Source organism: Euleptes europaea, chromosome 1, assembly GCF_029931775.1.
Source record: "Euleptes europaea isolate rEulEur1 chromosome 1, rEulEur1.hap1, whole genome shotgun sequence".
In the NCBI taxonomy this organism is placed as follows: Eukaryota; Metazoa; Chordata; class Lepidosauria; order Squamata; family Sphaerodactylidae; genus Euleptes; species Euleptes europaea.
The window spans coordinates 47,290,591-47,310,910 of record NC_079312.1 but is presented as its reverse complement, the minus strand read 5'-3'; the positions used below and the strand labels follow the sequence as shown (position 1 = coordinate 47,310,910).

The 20,320-nt window shown below is 41.8% G+C and overlaps 1 protein-coding gene across 2 annotated transcripts in view; it reads right to left on the bottom strand.

Moving 5' to 3' along the window:
• LOC130482862 (contactin-4) overlaps nt 1-20,320 on the bottom strand; it is a 611,972-nt gene that overhangs the window by 211,292 nt on the left and 380,360 nt on the right. For both annotated transcript variants that reach the window (XM_056855739.1, XM_056855747.1), the window contains exon 6: nt 9,506-9,601. In XM_056855739.1, coding sequence (XP_056711717.1) covers nt 9,506-9,601 — 96 coding nt within the window. The remainder of the gene's footprint in view (nt 1-9,505; nt 9,602-20,320) is intronic.

The following is a 20,320-nucleotide window of genomic DNA, read 5'->3' as shown; positions in this document are numbered from 1 at the left end:
ATTTAGCATTAGATGGCGATTTATAAGAAGTATGTGCTTGTTTTATTATTATTATTTTTCAAATGGAGCAGAACAGTTTAATGCCAGTAATTGCTGTACAAAGTACTCTGTAATTGGACTTAGAAAAACAACCGAAGAGAGCCAGCTCAATCCTCATTGAAACTGAATCTATTTTGTCCCAGAGAGCAAGAGTCCATAATACAATCTAAGAAAGTTTTACCCCATTCTTACAATGGCTCATTTTGTTAAGCTCTGTTTCCTTCTTGCAATTATTGCTGTGGTCATCTCTGGGGTCGAAATTTATCTCCTTTTTATGACAAAATGTTTTGTCTGAGATGTCTTGTCCAACAAGTCAGGTTGCCAAATCTGGGTTGGAAAATTCCTGGAGATTTTGGGGGTGGTACCTGCACAGGACAGGGTTTGGAGAGGGGAGGGACCTCAGTGGGATATAATGCCACAGAGTCCACCTTCCAAAGCAGCCATTTTCTCTAGGGAAACTGATCTCTATTGGCTGGAGATCAGTTGTAACAGCAGGAGATCTCCAGCTACTACCTGGAGGTTGGCAACCCTAGGCCAAAACCATCACCTGAACTCCTTGGAAGAAGAGTAGTGTCTTGAGTCCTGACTTTGTTGGGAGGGAGGCAGGAATATCAATATTTTCTTTAAATTCTTTTAATAATAAACAAACATATATTGTTGCTCCGAGTGAGTGTTGTCTTACAGTAGGTTTTGCATATGCAATTTGGGCTTTGTCCACTTAATATGGGACTTCCTTCCTGACAGACATACGAAGAAAAATATCGCATCTTTTCATATATAAAACAGGGTAACAGCAGCCCCTTTCACAGTTAACTTCAAATATGTAGCCCTCAGTAGAGTTAAAAAAAAAACAAATAAAAAGAAGAAACAAAATCTACAAATCTACATTTTAAGCAACCTTAGTAACGATGTTTGTTAAAACAAACGAACAAACTAGGTATATACAAAACAAAACACTACAGCCAGCAGAGCTGTCAATGGGAGTTCCCAAATTTAATGCTTTCCATGCATGCTGCTTTCCATCCTCAAATGCTCCCCCCACCTGCTGTGTCCTATTGTTTCTATACGTGTGATGTGTATGTAAACAAATGTGCGTATGTACATATGTTTGTATACATGCTTCATTCTCATTGCATAAAAAGGTAGATAATTAGGGCGTATTAGTTTATAGAAAGATGTGGGATTTTACAAGGATATGCACAAGATTTATGTCAAAGATCTTTTTGTCTATAAACTAGAATAAATTGACATTGATCCATTTCTTAACCGGTAGATCTTTCCAAGCAGTTTTAATATAATTAATACTGCTGGAGTTTTACAAAGTAAGAAAAAATGAAAAGGATTCCAGTTAACTGCCTATACAATGTGATAACAGGAAGGTATAGAATTTTACTCCTTCTAAAGAAGATATACATACATCTCAGTCACCAAGCTAAGTTGGGGGGGGGGGAATGTAGGACTACCTTTCTAGTGTTAACAAGGCATCACTTTGAATAAATTTACACTTAATATTTCCTCCTGCAACACGGAAACCAAAAGCAACAGCAAGAACTTAAGCCTGCCAACCTAATTTACACTGCACAGCTTTTAGCTTCAAAAATAGCAAGACATTTTCTTACCACAAGAAACCCACAAAAACTAGAATGACCCAGGTCTCTTCCATTGGTACTGAGTTCTCTGCTGGTGAAAAAAGGGGATTCTTTAAATAGTTTCGATAGGATAAAGCATTTATAAAGCCTTAGCAAAATGAAAGCAGTAGATATGAGAAGATTGATGCATCTTCTGTGTGGTTTGGCTGGGCTAAGTAAGGAACAGAGTCCTGAGTGATGCGGAGAAATAAACATTAGGCATTGTGGGTAAAGATGGGAAGTAGAAGAAACAAACTTGCGTGGGGGGGGGAGGAATCCCACTCTCCCCCACTCAAGGGTCTGCTCTCTTGGCAACTGGGCTCCCCCCCAGCCCACTTCCAGTGCTGCTGGAGGGGCAGCAATGACTCCTGTGTCCCCTCCCCCACCCACTTCCAGCATTGCTCCCTCCCTGGAACCTGGGGGGAAGAGGTACATTAACTCAACAATCCTTATGAAGTTTGCTAGTATTCTTTGCTCCCCCTCCCCCTTTGAGACAGGCTGCATTTGGTTGGGCTGGGGGGGGGGGAGGGTTCATCTGTGCCAATAGTAGTACAGTGGACTGAACTTGCCAGGGCTGGATTTTGAGAGGTTTTTTAGACATTCTATTTTAATTATGCTAATTTGGATGAAAATTTTGTTCCTCTCAAAGTACCTGACCATTTGCAGCTGTTGCAGTGTTTAAGTTATTCTATGATTTGTGTGTGTGTGTTTTTTAAAAAAATATATTTATAGGGAGGGCATTCTCAATTGATTCCATTTTGTATTTGCCAGTTACATGCTGGGTGTTGAGATCCGCCCTCCATACATGGCACTACAGCAAATAAACAAGCTTATGGCCAGCACAGAACAGAAGGCAGAGAGCCAATGAGAAAGCAGGACAATGCAGGATTCACTGTGCTTACTGGAGTTGAATAGGCACCCCAAAGGAGCTGCGTTAAAAAGCCCAACATCATCAAAACCAGCACTCAGACTGTTAATCGAGGATTTTTTCTCCCTGGCGGAGGGAAACTTGCTTTGAATTCGGATGCTTGAAGCAACTTGTTCATTGGTAGGCACTTGGTATTGAATATTGGATTCTCAATATTATTTGACTGCTTACAGCTGCTAATTGCCCTGCCCATATATTTGTACTGTCCCCCACAAGGGTTCATTATTTCTGATCCTACATTCCTATTCAGCTGTTAGTGCTCCTCCTGACACATTTATAGCGGCACATGCCTACTCTGTCACAGATCCAGTTCCAGGCAAATTCCATGCTGACCATAATTCGAAGAGGAATAGAGAATCAAACTGCTGATATCATACTGCCCTTATACAAATCTATGGTGAGACCACACTTGGCATACTGTGTACAGTTCTGCTCAGCACACCTAAAAATGGTTATTGCAGAGCTTGAGAAGGTGCAGAAAAGAGCAACCAAAATGATCAGGGGATTACAGCAACTGCCCTATGAGGAGCGGTTAAAACGCTTAGGGCTGTTTAGCTTGGATAGAAGGCGGTTAAGCGAAGACATGACAGAGATCTATAAAATTATGCATGGTATGGAGAAATTGGACAGGGAACTTTTCTCCCTTGCTCATAATACTAGAACGCGGGGTCATCTGCTGAAGCTGGGGGGTGAGAGATTCAAAACAGATAAAAGGGAGTATTTCTTCACACAACACATAGTTAAATTGTGAAACTCGCTTCCCGAGGATGTGGTGATGGTTGCCAACTTGGAAGGCTTTAAGAGGGGAGTGGGCATGTTCATGGAGGAGAGGGGTATTCATGGCAACTAGTCAAAATGAACTAGTCAAAATGATGTGTACCTCTTCTCTCCAGGATCAGAGGAGCATGCCTATTATATTAGGTGCTTTGGAACACAGGCAGGGTAATGCTGCTGCAGTATTCTTGTTTGTGGGCTTCCTAGAGGAACCTGGTTAGTCACTGCATGAACAGACTGCTGGACTTGCTGGACCTTTTTCGGATCCAGCATGGCCTTTCTTATGTTCTTATGTATTAGTGTGTGGGGGCGATTTTGGTAAAATCGCTGATTATTGCTTTGGCCACAATTAAAATCTAAGCCAGTTTCCTTCTACAGGATTATTTTTGTTGGCTTTTGGCTGGGATTATGGGCCATATTAATAAGCACCTTCTATAGGGTACACATGTGTCGAACAATATGTGGTAACAGACCGTTACCGTTCATATACAAATGTGGCACTGACACTGAGGATAAAACTGAATACTTAAATAACAGAACTTTTTGAATTTCTTCTGAATTCCCTGGTGTACTGTCCTCATATGAAAATACCGTATAAATGCTTGCTCAAGTGTTTTATATACAAAATTCTAACTACTTGCTAGTTGGTTCAATCATCTGTGTATTTCTTAGAAACCTCTAAGGACATATGTTAATACTCCATATTCAAAAGTGATGATGTAAATGCTCAGCAAGTTAATTGCATGTGTACAATAGAATTGAAACAGTCTTTGTTATTACACCAAACTAGTTTAGAATAGAAAATAATATACAAAATCAAGTGTGAGGCTTCCCCTTTGCTATACTGGCTCACCCATCATCTGCCATCCTGGATGGGTTTAGGCCAGCCTCCCTGCTGGCCTCGGAATGCGAAATTGAGGGGGTTCAGGCAACCTCTTCCCTCCAAGTGAACATCCCCCCTTCCTTATATTCCCCCCTTGGCCCCACCCTCTGGACCTTGGCTCCAATGAGGGTTTGGCCCCGCCTCTTCCTGGAAGTGATAAAAGGAGGGGGTAGATACCTATTCAGGGCTGTCTGTCCTTTGCTCACTCTTCTAAGCTTTAAAGGTATCAGGCCCAGCTCCCCTCTTCCTCCATCTTCTTATGCTGACCCTTCCTGGCTGCCAGCCTTCACCATTACAGGCCACAGCTGGGCTGTCGAGGTCTCCAACTTCCTCTCTAGCTAGGGTTGCCAGGTCCCTCTTTGCCACTGGTGGATGTTGGGGCGGAGCTTGGGGAGCTTGGGGAGGGCAGGGTTTGGGGCGGAGCTTGGGGAGGGCAGGGTTTGGGGAGAGGAGGGAATGTGCTCTTAGTTTCAGAGAATGGGCCAGGAATGTCCCCGAAGAGGGGATCAAAGATCTATTTACAACCCTGATCCCAACACCAAGTGTACCTTGATATTAGACTTCAATATTCAACAGAAGCTATCTTCGTTGAGTCCATGAAACCCATATTGGCTACTATGACTGGAAGCAGCTCGTGAAGATGTCTTTCCCAACCCTCCTACTGTTTAGTAATATACAATTTTCAATTGTTCAAGCATTTACATTGATTTAAAAACTTTGGGGTAGCATCTAGGGTAAAAAAAAATCTTGGAATTAAACATGTTCTTGGAGACTATATAATGTAGTGTCTGTGGAACCCAGGGTCTAAGACAGAATTTCAGTTCCAAGAAGATTTTGTGGTAGTTGTTATGTAGCATTTCTATGCTCATTACCGTATATACTCGCGTATAAGCCAAGTTTTTCAGCCCAAAAAAAGGGCTGAAAAAACCAAACTCGGCTTATACGCGGGTCAATACGGTAGGGGGGAGGGAGGGGGGAGGGAGGGAGGGAAGGAGGGAAGAGGAACTTACCGCCGCCACCGCTGGCCCGCATGCCTTCTGGGCGGCCTGGAAGCGGCCAGCGGGGCCTGCCTACGCTCAGGCAGGGCCCCGCCGCCGCCCCCGCTGCCGGCCCGCACGCCCTCTGGGCGGCCTGGAAGAGGCCAGCGGGACCTGCCTGCGCGCAGGCAGGGCCCCGCCGCCACCGGCTCCAGCACTGGGAGGGCTCCGCTGCCGCCTCCAGCTGATCAGCGGGCCTCCTCCTCCCACCTCAGTAGGGGGTTCAGGGGCTCTTCCCCCTCCCCCCCAGGGTGGCGCTGGGGTCGGGGTGGGTCTGGAGGGCCCGGGAGGGGGTGGCACTGGGGTCGGTCTGGAGGGCCCGGGAGGCCGGGCGGGAGGGCGACCCGTTGTATAAGCCAACCCTCGGCTTATACGCGGGTGCCTAATTTTTCCCCATTTTTGGGGTGAAATTAGGCACCTCGGCTTATATGCGGGTCGGCTTATACACGAGTATATACGGTAATCATTTGCCAGCATTCATTTTAATACCACCTCCAAAAAAGAAAACCTTTTTGAAAATTGTATATTCTGGTTGTACAATCCTTACCTGATAAACAGCAGTTGTAATCCAAGAGGAATTCTTCATGTAACCACAATAAATTCTGAACACAATTATAGCTATTAATATAAGGTATGACTCAAGTAGGTGAACAGTTATTTGTGGAATGCTGAAGGCTTTAACTTTGTGCTGGCAACTGAATGCTGGCAAAATGATCGGATATTAAGCACAATGCACTAGGACAATGGAAATTATCTGATACACTTTTCTGATGATGTCTCGACACAGTGCATTGACTGTGATCAGCCTTACAATGGAGCCTAATAATAATCAGGTTGAAAAACTAGAAGGTTCATTAATTATATTTTCAGCACTTGATTGTTAGGTATGTGTAACTAGCAGAAGTTCACATAACTAATATAGCTCAATCCTATGTAGAGTTACTGCATATTAACCCTGTTAAAATCAGCAGGCTTAGAACCAACTGACTAGCGTTAGCATTACGTGATTAGCATCTGTCCCATGATCATTAGAAATGGTAACACATAATGATACTGAAGTAGACCAAACCACAGAAGGCCCATTATATATATGAAGCCTCTCTCTCTATATCTATATCTATCTATCTATCTATCTATCTATCTATCTATCTATCTATCTATCTATCTATCTATCTATCTATCTAGAGAGAGGCTTCACATTTGATTAGAGAGAGAGAGAGAGAGAGGGAGGGAGGGAGGCTCCACATTTGTTTGAAGCAGCAACAATAAATGGTCCCTTTTCTACTTCACATTACAAGATGGTGCTTTAGAGATGGAATTTGAATTGGAGAAACATCATGGATAAAAATTAATACCTCCTCCTACATTGCCACTGCTTCAGTCAAGTACAGAGCTTTCTGCATCATTTTTTTAAAGTTGGACATTTCAATAATGAATTTTTTATGTCACATTCTGGTCTAACCTTAGGTCATGAGCTGTTTTAAATATACGTTTGCTGTGTTGTGATCGCTACCGAGCCTCATAGACACAACCGCCAAACGGAGCAATTTAAAGCAGCAGATGCTGCTGAAGTTCTCTCGCGCTACTTATAATAACATTTCCATTAGATGGTTTTGTGATACTAATATACATCTTTCAGAACTGTGCTTTACCATAATGACAGAATTTCACATCACCTTTTAAAGAAACACAGAGAACAATATTCTGTTATGCTCTTAGCTATAATTATCGTTGTCAAAAATTCTCATAGAAACTTCATCATTTTGTTTGTCTACTGATTCTGCCATCTGCCACCAAGCAAGCATTGACTTTGCGACTGTTGCTAATGCAACTTTCTTGTTAACTTCATTTTCTGAGTAGCAGCATCAATAAAGTTGGCTCCAGTTACAGAGCAGGTTTTGATAGACATCCCATGTCCCCAGAGGACAATGAATCGTTTTACACTGCACAGACGGGTTCCCTGGGAAATCCTTTTATTTAAATAGTTTACTTAAAATCTAGAGGGACTTGCTATGATTTTGGTATGTGAACTGACTTTAAAAGGTTACTCCTATTAATAATGGAATATTCTTTTTATGGATTAAGGAGGGAAGAATAGCTCAACATTTTAGAAAAAAATGGATAACTTATCCTTAAAGTAAAACAGAAACAGATCTTTGTTCAAGAATGCAGTCACGTAAAGAAAAAAAAGATAGGATACTGGGGACACAACGATTAGGAGGACATTTTTATGGCAATAAGGCACAACATTTGTTAACATCTTAAGGAGTTCCGCAGGGCCTGTAAAACGGAGCTATTCCGCCAGGCCTATAGTTGAGGACAGCTGCAAGAGAATCCAACATTACTGGCCTCCCCATCTCTCCTCCCCCCCACTCCTGACAACTGTGGGGGGTTGACCTGCTAATGTTTTGCTACACGGTGGCACCTGGGTAAATTTAAGGCCACCTATTTATGACTGTATTATGTTTTACTGATGTTTTTGAAGTTTTAGATGTTTTGATGTTGTTGATGTTTGAATGATACTGAGGATTTTATGTATTTTAGCGATGGCTACCCGCCATGAGCCTGGCTTGCTGGGGATGAGGGTGGGCTACAAATTTGAATGAATGAATGAATGAATAAATAAATAAGTCTAAAACATCATGCAGGCGGGGGAAGCGAGATACCAAAATCAATCTGAGGAACCCGATCACATCCAGCATCCTTATGAATCCCCACATATTTTCAGATACTATTTGAATTGCTCACTTACCCAGGCAGAAGGGATTGGGGAAGATAACAACAACAGTTTAAAGGGGCAAAACTATCAATGCGGACACACTGTTCAACTAAAGCATAATATTGCTCATATATTAAGCCTTAACTGCTGAATAACACCTCAGATGGTAAAACGTTTTAGCACTCCTGGAAGGTATTTGGGCCCATGCCTTGATGGCTATCCATGGGAAGGCCACAACCGTGGCCTTTCCTGTGTGTCCTTATTAATTGAATTTGGAGCATGGATGGTATACTCAAAAGGTCACACAGATGTGATGGAAAACCAGAGAGAAGGAAAGTGTTTAAAGGCTATAAAATTATGCATGGTATGGAAAAATTGGACAGGGAAAAGCTTTTCTCCCTCTCTCATAATACTAGAACATGGGGTCATATGCTGAAGCTGGAGGGTGAGAGATTCAAAACAGATAAAGGGAAGTATTTCTTCACACAATGCATAGTTAAGTTGTGGAACTCCCTGCCCCAGGATGTGGTGATGGCTGCCAGCTTGGAGGGCTTTAAGAGGGGAGTGGACATGTTCATGGAGGAGAGGGCTATCCAAGGCTACTAGTCAAAATGAATACTACTCATGATGCATACCTATTCTGTCTAGTATCAGAGGAGCATGCCTAATATATTAAGTTCTGTGGAAGACAGGCAGGATAATGCTTCTGCAGTCGTCTTGTTTGTGGGCTTCCTAGAGGCACCTGGTTGGCCACTGTGTGAACAGACTGCTGGACTTGATGGGCCTTGATCTGATCCAGCACGGCTTTTCTTATGTTATGTTTTTAAGTATGTATCATCTGATCCATTCAAATCTGGTGATACTGTCGCCTTTATTATATATAATTAGGATGCCAACCACCAGGTGGAGCCTGGAGATCTTCTGGAATTACAACAGATCTCCAGACCATAGAGATCAATTCCCCTGGAGAAAGTGGCTGCTTGGGAGGGTGGGACTCTATGACATTATATGCTGCTGGGATCCCTCCTGCCCAAATCCTGCCCTCCCAGACTAGACCCCCAAATCTTGAGGAATTTATCAACCTGGAGTTGGCAACCCTATAATAAGCTGGTTTTTGAAGAAAATTAAGGAGTAATGTGATTAGTCATAGGAACAGAAAAAATATTTGTTCCTGATTTACATTATTACCTTGAGGCAGTTGTTACAAAATGTTTCATATTAGACCAGAGAGCTGGGCAAAAGGTTATTACAGAGTATCATCAATAAAGCCACACGTTTACGTTTATGATGGACAGAGGGAATTGATTTAATCAGGGCGGCATGATGTAATGTGGCAGGCTGGGCATCTGGTAGGCATGACTGTGAGTTAAATATAAACTGCAGTAATCTCAAAGGTACTATTCTGCACTTCATTACCATGAAGGTCTGCTGCATTTGCTTGTTTTCCAAAAGGCAGGATGTTTAGATTCTAGAACTGATGCCCTTTATCTTACTCACCTCCGGAATGTGGCGGTGGTCCGCATAGCAACACCATTCCTTGCCCTTGCCGGACTGATACTGTGCTTCTTGTCCTGGTTTTGAAATTTTCAAGATCTGTTAGGAATATATAGACACATGAATAAATAAAAATACACAAATGCATACAGGGCTAGCATTCCATTTCCAAATAAGAAAGAGGACAGTATCTTAGAAATGCACACCTTACCCTAGAGGAAAATGCATACACATGCAAAAGACCTCTGCATGAGAAGAGATTGCTTGCCGACAGGAAAAGATTATTAGATCCGCAGAAGGGTTCAATTGTTAGCATTAGAAAACCTATGTTGGTGAAACAGTTGTTCAGTCTTTTGCTGCAGAAGACACACCATGAGGAAATCAATAATCCAGGATGGTTACAAGGGAACAGCATATTGCTCTTTTCATGGGCAGCATATTGATGCCCGGTTAATCTTTAACTGCAGAAGAGACTTGCAGTTTTGAAAGAGGCAGATAGTCAGCTGTAGAGTCACTTAAGGTCATTATCTTATTATTATTTTTTCTCATGGCACTCAACAAAAATTGAAATGTAAGATGGATTTATATCCACCTCTAGCCACAAGCAGATACAAGTGTGACATGCACTAAGATCTAAGTGAGACAGTGGTTCCTATAGACCACTGGGCATGTTATAGTTTCCTTAAATGAAGGAAACCTTCGGAGTGAAGAAAGCAACACAAACATGATTTTGTGGAAAGTCAGTGTCATTGTTTACTTTGATGGAAACACAAGGGCTCAGAACCCTAATGAAAAGAAAGGGGTTATTTAGGAATGCTGCTTGCTGGACTATCCGTAGCGGCCCTCATCCGGTCACCCATCCAGTCATGTTTTAAGAAATATAAATGAAAATAGGCAGCAACATGAATCTAACAGAAAACTCCTGGATGCTCACATTGCTTTATCTACCCTAAACCCATGTCCTATTTCTCAGAGTCCCATCAGCTGGCTCTCAACTGCATTTAACTAAAGAAGCTTGGGGTAAACAGGTGAGTACTGTAGACTATACCACAGTGTATAGTTTGTATTACACGTTGCTATAAGTAAGTTCCTGCTATGTAATTTTTGCTTACATTTAATGTGTCATGTTAATATTTATGCTGTTCTTCTGGTTGGTTCTCTGGATTTCTACAAATCAGTTACTATTAGGGTTGCCAACCTCCAGGTAGTGGCTGGAGATCTCCTGCTATTACAACTGATCCCCAGCCGATAGAGATCCGTTCACCTGGAGAAAATGGCCACTTTGGCAATTGGACTCTATGGCATTGAAGTCCCTCCCCTCCCCAAACCCAGCCTTCCTCAGGCTCTGCCCCAAAAACCTCCCGCTTCTGGCAAAGAGGAACCTGGCAACCCTAATTACTATCACACTGTCTATTGGATGCCCCACTGTGTTGATTGTATTGATTTATTCTGCGTAATCTGCCTTGAGTCCCAGTGAGAAAGGCAGACTATAAACAAACAAACAAACAAATAACAGGGCATTGGTGGAGGACACTTACATGAGATATTAGCAATGGGTGAATAATTATTGGGTGCCTGTGTATGTACACCAAACCCAGAATACCCCACCTACAAAAAAACCTGAGCTGTACTCTTCTCAGAACTCATACTGTCTGGATCTCAGACACAAGAGTAAAACTAATATGTGAACAAGCTCTTGGCTGCCTTATATAGTACCGTTTGTATCAGTAATAGACAGACAGACAGACAGACAGACAGATAACCTTTAGTGGCATAATACTGACAATTGATAGGTCAGAGATAAACAAAAATAGAAATCTAAATTTAAGAATTATATTGAATCTTTACCTTAACAACTTCAGCCAAAAACTCTGCAACCTTCACTGTAACCACATCAGTAATGTCATTCAACAGAAATTGACAGGTAGATGTTCTGTTTACGGCCATTCGTTTGCTAATTAAAGGTAATATAATTTTTTTATGGAGTTCGTCATGTAAATGACAGTCTAACATTATATGTTGTATGGAGTCTGGATGGCCCGATCCGCATGGACACTCCCTCTTATTAAAGGGAGTCTTTGTAAATCTCCCATATAAAACTTTAGATGGGAAGGAGTTGAGTCGTGCTGTATCAGTAATACATGAACAAGCTCTTGGCTACCTTATACAGTACAGTTTGTATCAGTATCCTAAAATAAGAACACAAGATTCCAGTATGCTGGTTGTGTGTGTGTTAAGTGCTGTCAAGTCGCTTCCGACTCATGGCGACCCTATGAATGAAAGTCCTCCAAAATGTCCTATCTTTGACAGCCTTGCTCAGATCTTGCAAACTGAGGGCTGTGGCTTCCTTTATTGAGTAGCAGATTGAGTGCCATGCTGGTTACCTAGTTTATCAATGGTCACATCAATTTAACATCCCAGAATTAGTGATAGTTGCTCCTAACAAGCAGTCTCCCATGGCTATCAGCATTATGGGCAAATCCACCTTGACTCCAAACATAGCCACTTCATCAAAAGTGAGTCAGTAAAAATCAGCTGAACCCCATCAAAAGTGGGGAGCATAATGTCCTCCACCTTCCCAACCAGCATTACCTCTGTCTTTCCAGGGTTTCGTTTCAATTTATTCACTCTTAGCCATTTAACCACAGCAACCTGACAGCAAATTAGGATCTCTACCGTGTCACCAGGAGATTTAGATAAGGATATACAGAACTATGTATCATCTGCATGTTGATGACTGCCAACCCCAAAACTATGAATGATTTGACCTAAGGGCTTTACATAGAGACTGAACAGCATGGGAGACAGAATAGAGCCCTGTGAGACCCCACAGGTTAGGTCCCACGCTGAGGAACTGATCTCCAGTGGCAATTATTTGGGTCTGGTCTGAGATGAATGATTTGAACCCGTCCAGTGATGCTTAGTGGTGCCTCAACAAGATAGCATCATCCACGGTGTCAAAGGTGGCAGATTAGTCCAGCAGGGACAACATTTGTCTACATTTAGAAGGAGATTGTCAACTAAACCCAGGAGAGCAGTCTCCGTCCCATAGCCCTGTCTGAAACCAAACTGGAAAGGTTGTAGAGTGACACCTCTCAAATTCTCTCAACATAAAGTGTTTCAACAAATGACTTGCTTAAAATGTAGGAAGAACTGATAGCTCACTCTTTGTCAGTATGATACAGGTACACTGAAACTCATGATTCAAGCATCTAAAACCCCTGCTCCACATTCCATTTATTAAAACAACAGTGAGAAGTTTCAGATGTAAGGGGGGGGGGAGAACCCCTGCGACACAGCAAATTCTCTCCTCTCCCCCCTTGCCAATACCGGGCATTCTGACACTTCCCTTTTCTTGCTCCTCTGCCTTGTACATGACACTTAAAAAGCTCATTAATTGCCGAAGTTACTACTGGTGACCCAGCCAATGGCCCACTTATTGATCAGCAACTTCAGCTGCCAAGGGAATTCAGTGCAAAAACTCCAGCAGCATTGCATCACCTCAGTGGCCTTTTATCTTATGTAGTTACTTTCTTTTAAGTTTCCAGGTTTAAAAAGAGAGAGAGAGAGAGAGAGAGAGAGAGAGAGAGAGAGAGAGAGAAGCTGAACCTTTTATTTGCCAATCTAAAAATGGTTGTTCAGCACAGGAGAATATGGGAGATAAATATATCGAACAGCTGTGAAGTAATTATACTGTTATACAGGTGAGCAATTAGTCTTTGATTTTTATCCTCCTTTGATTATTTTTTCCTCTTAAAAAGTTAAGAACATAGATACGTTGACAATATTTCTTGGCCTTACAGAATTTTTTTCCCCTTATTTCTAGATAAATCAAACTACTATTTAGGAGTATCATAATAGTTGTTACAGTCATAATTTTTAAGACTTGGGTCTGATATAATGACGTGGATATAATGACGTGGATAAGACCATCAATTTTTCATGGTCATCATATAAATATCAGTTGAGATCCATAAAAATATTCTTAATAAATACATATTTATCTGTATTACATCTTATAGCAGAAAATGGTTGGAATATGGGGATTGGTTGAAGTTCCCTCCTTGGGGCACAGTTGGACCTGAATTCTTTTACCACACCTTGCGCTCTTCCACCCATCCCCAGGACAGGTCGAATACAGTAACTGCTGCAAACACTAAAATAACAGGAGCTATCAACCTGGAAGAATACAGAATACCTTTTCTCTCCCTTGTTTCTCCTGGCAGTGACTCTTTAACTGGAAGAATGGTGTTGGCTAAGGGCCAAACTACATGATGCAAGTTGGGTCAGGGACTCACTTCCCTTGCAGCCTCATAGCAGATTTGAGGAAAGTCATTCTAAAAGTTTGCAGTGGCATGTTTTGGCATAGGAACTTGGTGTGGAGGGAGGAGGGGCTCCTGCCTTCTCCATACACCATTTTCCTGAGCCAAAACCGTCCTGGAAGGAATTATCTGCTGCATTTTGTAGCAGCACATATAGTATTCTCTTAGGCCATTTTGGGTCCTGTTTAGGGTTGACAACCTCCAGGTTAGGGTTGCCAGGTCCCCCTTGACCACCGGTGGGAGATTTTTGGGGTGGAGCCTAAGGGAGGGGAGGGACTTCATTGCCATAGAGTCCAATTGCCAAAGCTGCCATTTTCTCCAGGTGAGCTGATCTCTTATCGGCTGGAGATCAGTTGTAATAGTAGGAGATCTCCAGCTAGTACCTGGGGGTTGGTAACCCTACTCCAGGTAGTAGCTGGTACTATTACAAGTGAGCTCCAGCCAGCAGAGATCAGTTCACTTGGAGAAAATGGCTGCTATGGCAACTGGACTCTGCTTTAGAGAACAGTGCAGAAGTTTGCATGAAAAATCAGTGCAACCGCAATTGGAAGTGTGCTAACTGAACTTGCAGGCAGAGAAAGTGATGAAACACAAAAGAGAGCGGGAATTCATAATGAAACCATAAAATTCACAGGATTCATTATATAGCTATTATTTGGGGGTAATATGCCAGGAAACTCAACCCTTGCATCCATTAAAAAACAAAAACAAAAAACTGAGGCTGGAACCACAACAATAAATGTGCCTAGGATTTGGACTGCAAGACCATGCAAGTTTTCAGATGTTACTCCTTCTTCTCCCACATGGGATGCAATCAGAGAATAGCAGGATCTGGATTTGTGAGCTTACTCACTGACAGTGCAGTCCTAAAGAGAGTTATACCTTTCTCAGGCCGTTATGGTAAATGGGCTTTAAAATGGTGTAATTCTGCTTAGGCTTACACTATAAATATCCCCAGGTTTTTTTAGTGTTTTTTTTTTTTTTTTTTACCATATCTCAAGGTGAGACATGGATCTCACAATTATTATAGTGCAGGTTTTTCTCTGCAATTAATCAAAATATGATGTAGTACATTTTCTTTAATATTGTATGGAAAAGGAAGTGAAAATACACACACCAGAGGACTGATGTAGTACATTTTCTTTAATATTGTATGGAAAAGGAAGTGAAAATACACACACCAGAGGACTGCTCTCTCTCTCTCTCTCTCTCTCTCTCTCTCTCTCTCTCTCTCTCTCTCTCTCTCTCTCTCTCTCTCATGTACACACACTTTCTCACTGTATAGCGGAAAGTAATAAAATCCCATCCTTAGTAAATAATAAACAAAATATAAATAAACTTTAATAAACCAATAAAATACAATAAATTGCATGCAGAAACTACATGCATACGAAGTAGAGCCTGATTTTCACTTCATTTCTTGCTCATTCTGTGCTGTAGCCCCTCTCAAAGTGAATAAATCAATTGGGGAGACACTGGGTTTATCTGAACCTCAGATCTTCACCTGCTGACTTCTCCCTATAGCGAGTACTGCAGACCAGTGGGGTGTAATACAGAAGACTAACCCAGGCCTATTCCCAAGCCCCCCCCCCCCGGATTAAATTGGTGGGGGAGTATACTTCGAAGAAACCCTTCATGCATATTACATCCATAAATATGGAAGGTTCTGTGGTTTAGGATGGAACCAACATTCCCAGAGTGGCCAAGTGCAAATTAATATCTCACAGCCTTATTTCAACACCTGTTAAATGGGAATTGTAATAACCTCACAGGACTGTTGCAAAGATGAATGAAGAAGAGATTTCAAAGCACTCTGTATTGTTAACACTGCTTATTAATAATATATATGCATTGTAAAAACAAATAACTCTTCTGTTCTGAAGGCATGTGTTTCATTAGCAACAGTATCTGCTACTAAACCTTTATTGGGAAAATTAAGAGCTGCTTTAAAGTACTATGGCACACACAGAGGCCATTTCCTCACTGGTGATTTGCCTAGGGTTACCAGGTCCCTCTTCGCCACCAGCTAGTATCTGGAGGTTGGTAACCCTAGATTTGCCCCAGGTTGGATAGATATTTTGGAGAAGTGCCATTTTCCCTAGCTTTCTCATAGCACTGTGGTCCACCACCTGCAATCTTTCACAAACTGGCTTTGTTGCCATCCTTTGGGAAAGATCACAGCAAAGCTGCTGCCTGGATTTTCCTAGTCCCACTCACACAGCAGCTATTTCCCCTGCCCTTACAGAAACTATTTGCTTCCCCTGCCACTGGGGGCTTTTTGAGTTTGTTTTGTAATCAGCAACTGGTAGGGTTGCCAACCTCCAGGTACTCTACTAACAAGAAATCACCAAATATTATAAGTCAAGTTTAAGCAAAGTAATAGTACTAGGCTCTAGGCATAATAATTAAAGTTCAAACAAATAAGTGTGTGTGTGTGTGTGTGTCAAAAACACGTTTAACTAAACATAACAACAACCAACAATAAGTGTGAAACAACAACTATGTACAGGGTATACACTAAAACAATACAAGCAAGACAAGTGTGAAATATAACGGAATTATAAGGTGAGTATGAATACTTTTCTTTCTTTGTACTTAATTATATCTTCTTCATTACAGGTATTTCCAATTCATCACAGCTTATTCAATATCAGTCCTAAGACTTTTTGACATGGAACATGGAACAAGAAGGGAACGTTGTCCAGATTAACTATCACACTTTCGCTACTATAGCGTACCTTCATCAGCCAAAGTTCCAATTCAGTGTTTCTTTCAAACTTCAAATTAATGTATTGTCAAAGGCTTTCATGGTCAGAGTTCATTGGTTCTAGTAGGTTATCCGGGTTGTGTGACCGTGGTCTTGGTATTTTCTTTCCTGACGTTTCGCCCACAGCTGTGGTAGGCAACTTCAGAGGATTAACACTGAAGGACAGTGTCTCTCAAATTAATGAATTTTTTCATAGATTTATCCAAGGTTATTTGGAGATCTCAAAGCGCCTCTGCGGCTGTTCATTCCTTGATCATGAGATACAGAGTTGCAGGATTGGCTGCAGCAGACAACACTATATCGAGCACCCAGGCAAAGGCTTACCGTGTCTGCAGCAAGCTTGGGGGACATGACACTGTGGGTAGCAGCAGCCCTGAGTTCAGCCATGCCATACCCAGGCTCCTGGAGGGACCTTCCCCTGTCTCAAGGTCTGGGGAAGGACTGGGAGGGATGCCGCTGCACTAAGCAGGAGCCCTGAATGCCAATGCACCATAGTAAGACATCTGGGGGGGTGGGCAGGCAGGGCCTTCCCCCATCAATGGGTCCGGGTGTGGGGATAGGAGTGTAGCTGATGATTTAAATCATGACAGCTGATTTCACTCCCGTTTAGAGTACAGATCATAAATGAAAGACAAATATAATTAATGTTTCATTTAGTATACCATTCATGAACGTAATTATAATGGATCAATCTCAAATTATGATAAAAGCTATTAAAAGGGTTGTATCAGGACTGATCAAACTTTCCAAGCCCCCCCCCCCTTTATACTTGATAGGTTTTAGAGATTAAAAATTGGTTGCGCTAACAGAAACTGTTGATTCTTTCAACTGACTTGTTATGTGACCTCGGGTAAGTCATTCAGCTTCTCTGTCTCCAAGTTTGATCATTTCCAATGATGAGTGTAACGGTGCTTGAACTATCTCTGCCTCTGAAGAGGCCTAGTTAATTAATTAATGCTAAGAGTTTTGACACTCTAAGATAAAAGCTACTAAATAGATTAAAATATTACCTCCATATGGACTCAAGTCCTCCTTTCAGTAAGAACTTTGTTTTCTGCATAGTTCTGTGTAAACTGTAACTCACTTTCATTATCAAGACAACTCCATATTCTTAACTTACATGGCGGCAACGTCTATGGTACTTGCCAACCAAAAATTTACTAGGCCCATTTAAAATCCCCACACAAGAATTGCCAGCTTTGTCTGACACAGTATCTTTATACTTCTAGCATTTTTTCCTAGTTGTTCTCTTTCCTGTAGGAGTTTGTATGACTCAGTTCTGGAACATCAGATGTGTCACAACAGACGTGGAAAATAAAATAAAGTAAACGATTAAAATCCTGATAACATACCAGCCATTTTAACCTGCGGCATATGCCATTTGATGGTAGCAATTATTTTTGTTTGGCTTGAATTAATAATATTGTTTTTCACACATTTTAACATGCAATAAGAAGTGCAAACATCAATATTTACAGTCTAAGACTACTGAATTACATGGCAAATTGGTGCTGCAGTGGTTTTTGTCTCAATTATGGCTTACATGACCAAGAATGTAAGTACACTTCATTTGTAAAATGAGGCAGCCCAATAATAACAAGTTACTATTATTGATAGTCTTGGCCCAACTAATCCTATTCCCTTCAAATTTATGGCTTCATTTGAATCATGTTAATTACATTTCTTTTAAATTTAGCATCATGAAGACTGCCATGCTGAAATTGTTATGACAGACAGATAGATAGACAGACAGAGCCATTCCAGATTTCAGAAATCACATCTTATCTAGCAACAGTGCATGCACAATAAAATTAAACGGAGACCACTTATAGTAAACTAGAACAGAGAATGGAGTGAGAGAGGTGTGTGTGTTCAAAATGGTAAGATTTGTCATCTGTACCTTGTGAGAATTCAGTGTGCCCTGACTTTTGACTACTTCATTTCTTCCACTAACCTTTTCCAAACCATTCTCATAAGTGACAATTGTGATAGGCAAGACTCCGCTATAAATGGTTGCCAGCCTCCAGATACTAGCTGGAGATCTCCTGCTATTACGACTGATCTCCAGCCGATAGAGATCAGATCACCTGGAGAAAATGGCCGCTTTGCCAATTGGACTCTATGGCATTGAAGACTCTCGCTTCTCCAAAACCCGCCCTCCTCAGGCTCCGCTCCAAAAACCTCCCGCTGGTGGCGAAGAGGGACCTGGCAACCCTACCACTATATCCAGTTCAGGTGGCAAAGGCAACAGAATAATGTGTATGGCTAAACAAAAGTGAGGCAAGCAGAGTCCCCCTACTGTATATGACCCAGTACTTTATGGAGGTTTGGGCCCTATTACACAACATGCTCCTCTACTGACATTAAAAGACTTCTTTGTTAATCTTGCTAGCTATTACGTAGGCCCGTTTTTTGACCAGAGTTTCATTAAAACCGGAGGAATCAAGGCTTTGGTCTGAAAGCAAGCAGAGAACACAAGAAGGTTTACCACAGGCTGAAAGAAAATTCCCAATAAGTCAAAAGGGAGATGATATAGGGAGTTTTTCCCCCCATTAGTTTTGAATGGGTGTGTAAGCATTTCAGTGTGGCTATGGATAAGAGGATGTTTTACCTCAGATCTTGAATATGTGGGGTATCACAGCTTGCAGTGGCCTCACAGAGGGCCTCACAGATTGTAAGACAAATTAATTAGCCTCGGGGAGTAGGTGGTCCAATACTGAAAGAAGAAACTCAAGATGCTTGTCCTCAACAACCTGTCTGTTTATTATCCCTATTACTATATATGGGTGTGAGAGCTGGACAATGACGAAAGCTGATAGGAAAAAAGTAGATTCCTTTGATATGTGGTGTTGGGGGAGAGTGTTACGAATACCCTGGACCGCCAAAAACAACAACAAATCGGGGTTTTTTAGATCAAATTAAGCCTGAACTGACCCTAGAAGCTAAAATGACTAAACTGAGGCTGTCATACTTTGGACATATTATGAGAAGACAAGAGTCACTAGAAAAGACAATCATGCTAGGAAAACTTGAAGACAGCAGGAAAAGAGGAAGACCCAACAAGAGGTGGATTGACTCTATAAAGGAAGCCACAGCCCTCAGTTTGCAAGATCTGAGCAAGGCTGTTAAGGATAGGACGTTTTGGAGGACATTGATTCATAGGGTCGCCATGAGTCGGAGACGACGGCACTTAACACACACACACAGTGACTATACAGGCAGAGTGTCAGGCAAAGACATGGGGATGTATGGGAAAGAACGAAACAGCTTGTGGAACAGAAAGCAACTTCTGCAATTAGCCCATGAAGGCCCTTCTGCAGGTCACGTTGTTGTGACAAAAAGCAAATGTTGATTGTCACAGTGTATTTATTGGCCAGGCACTGGGTGCACTGTAGCAGACTTTTGCAAGTCATGCCATATTTAACAAGTGACCGGGAAGCACCAGAAAAAGAAGAGAGCACCTTTAAATCCCATCCCTATAGTCACAACACCTTCCTTATGAGTAGCCAATGACCTCTTCCATGTGCAGTTAAGAGAGGGAATAAAGTACTTTCTGATGTTGATAGATTATACTACATGGTACGATCATGAAGCTGCAGCATGTTATCCAGAACATTTATATTTGCCTTACTGACCACTCACCCAACACATCATAACCAAAACTGCTTCATCACTGCTACTGGGGGTGTGACGGATAGGAGGAAACTGAGGCAGCAAACTGCCATCACA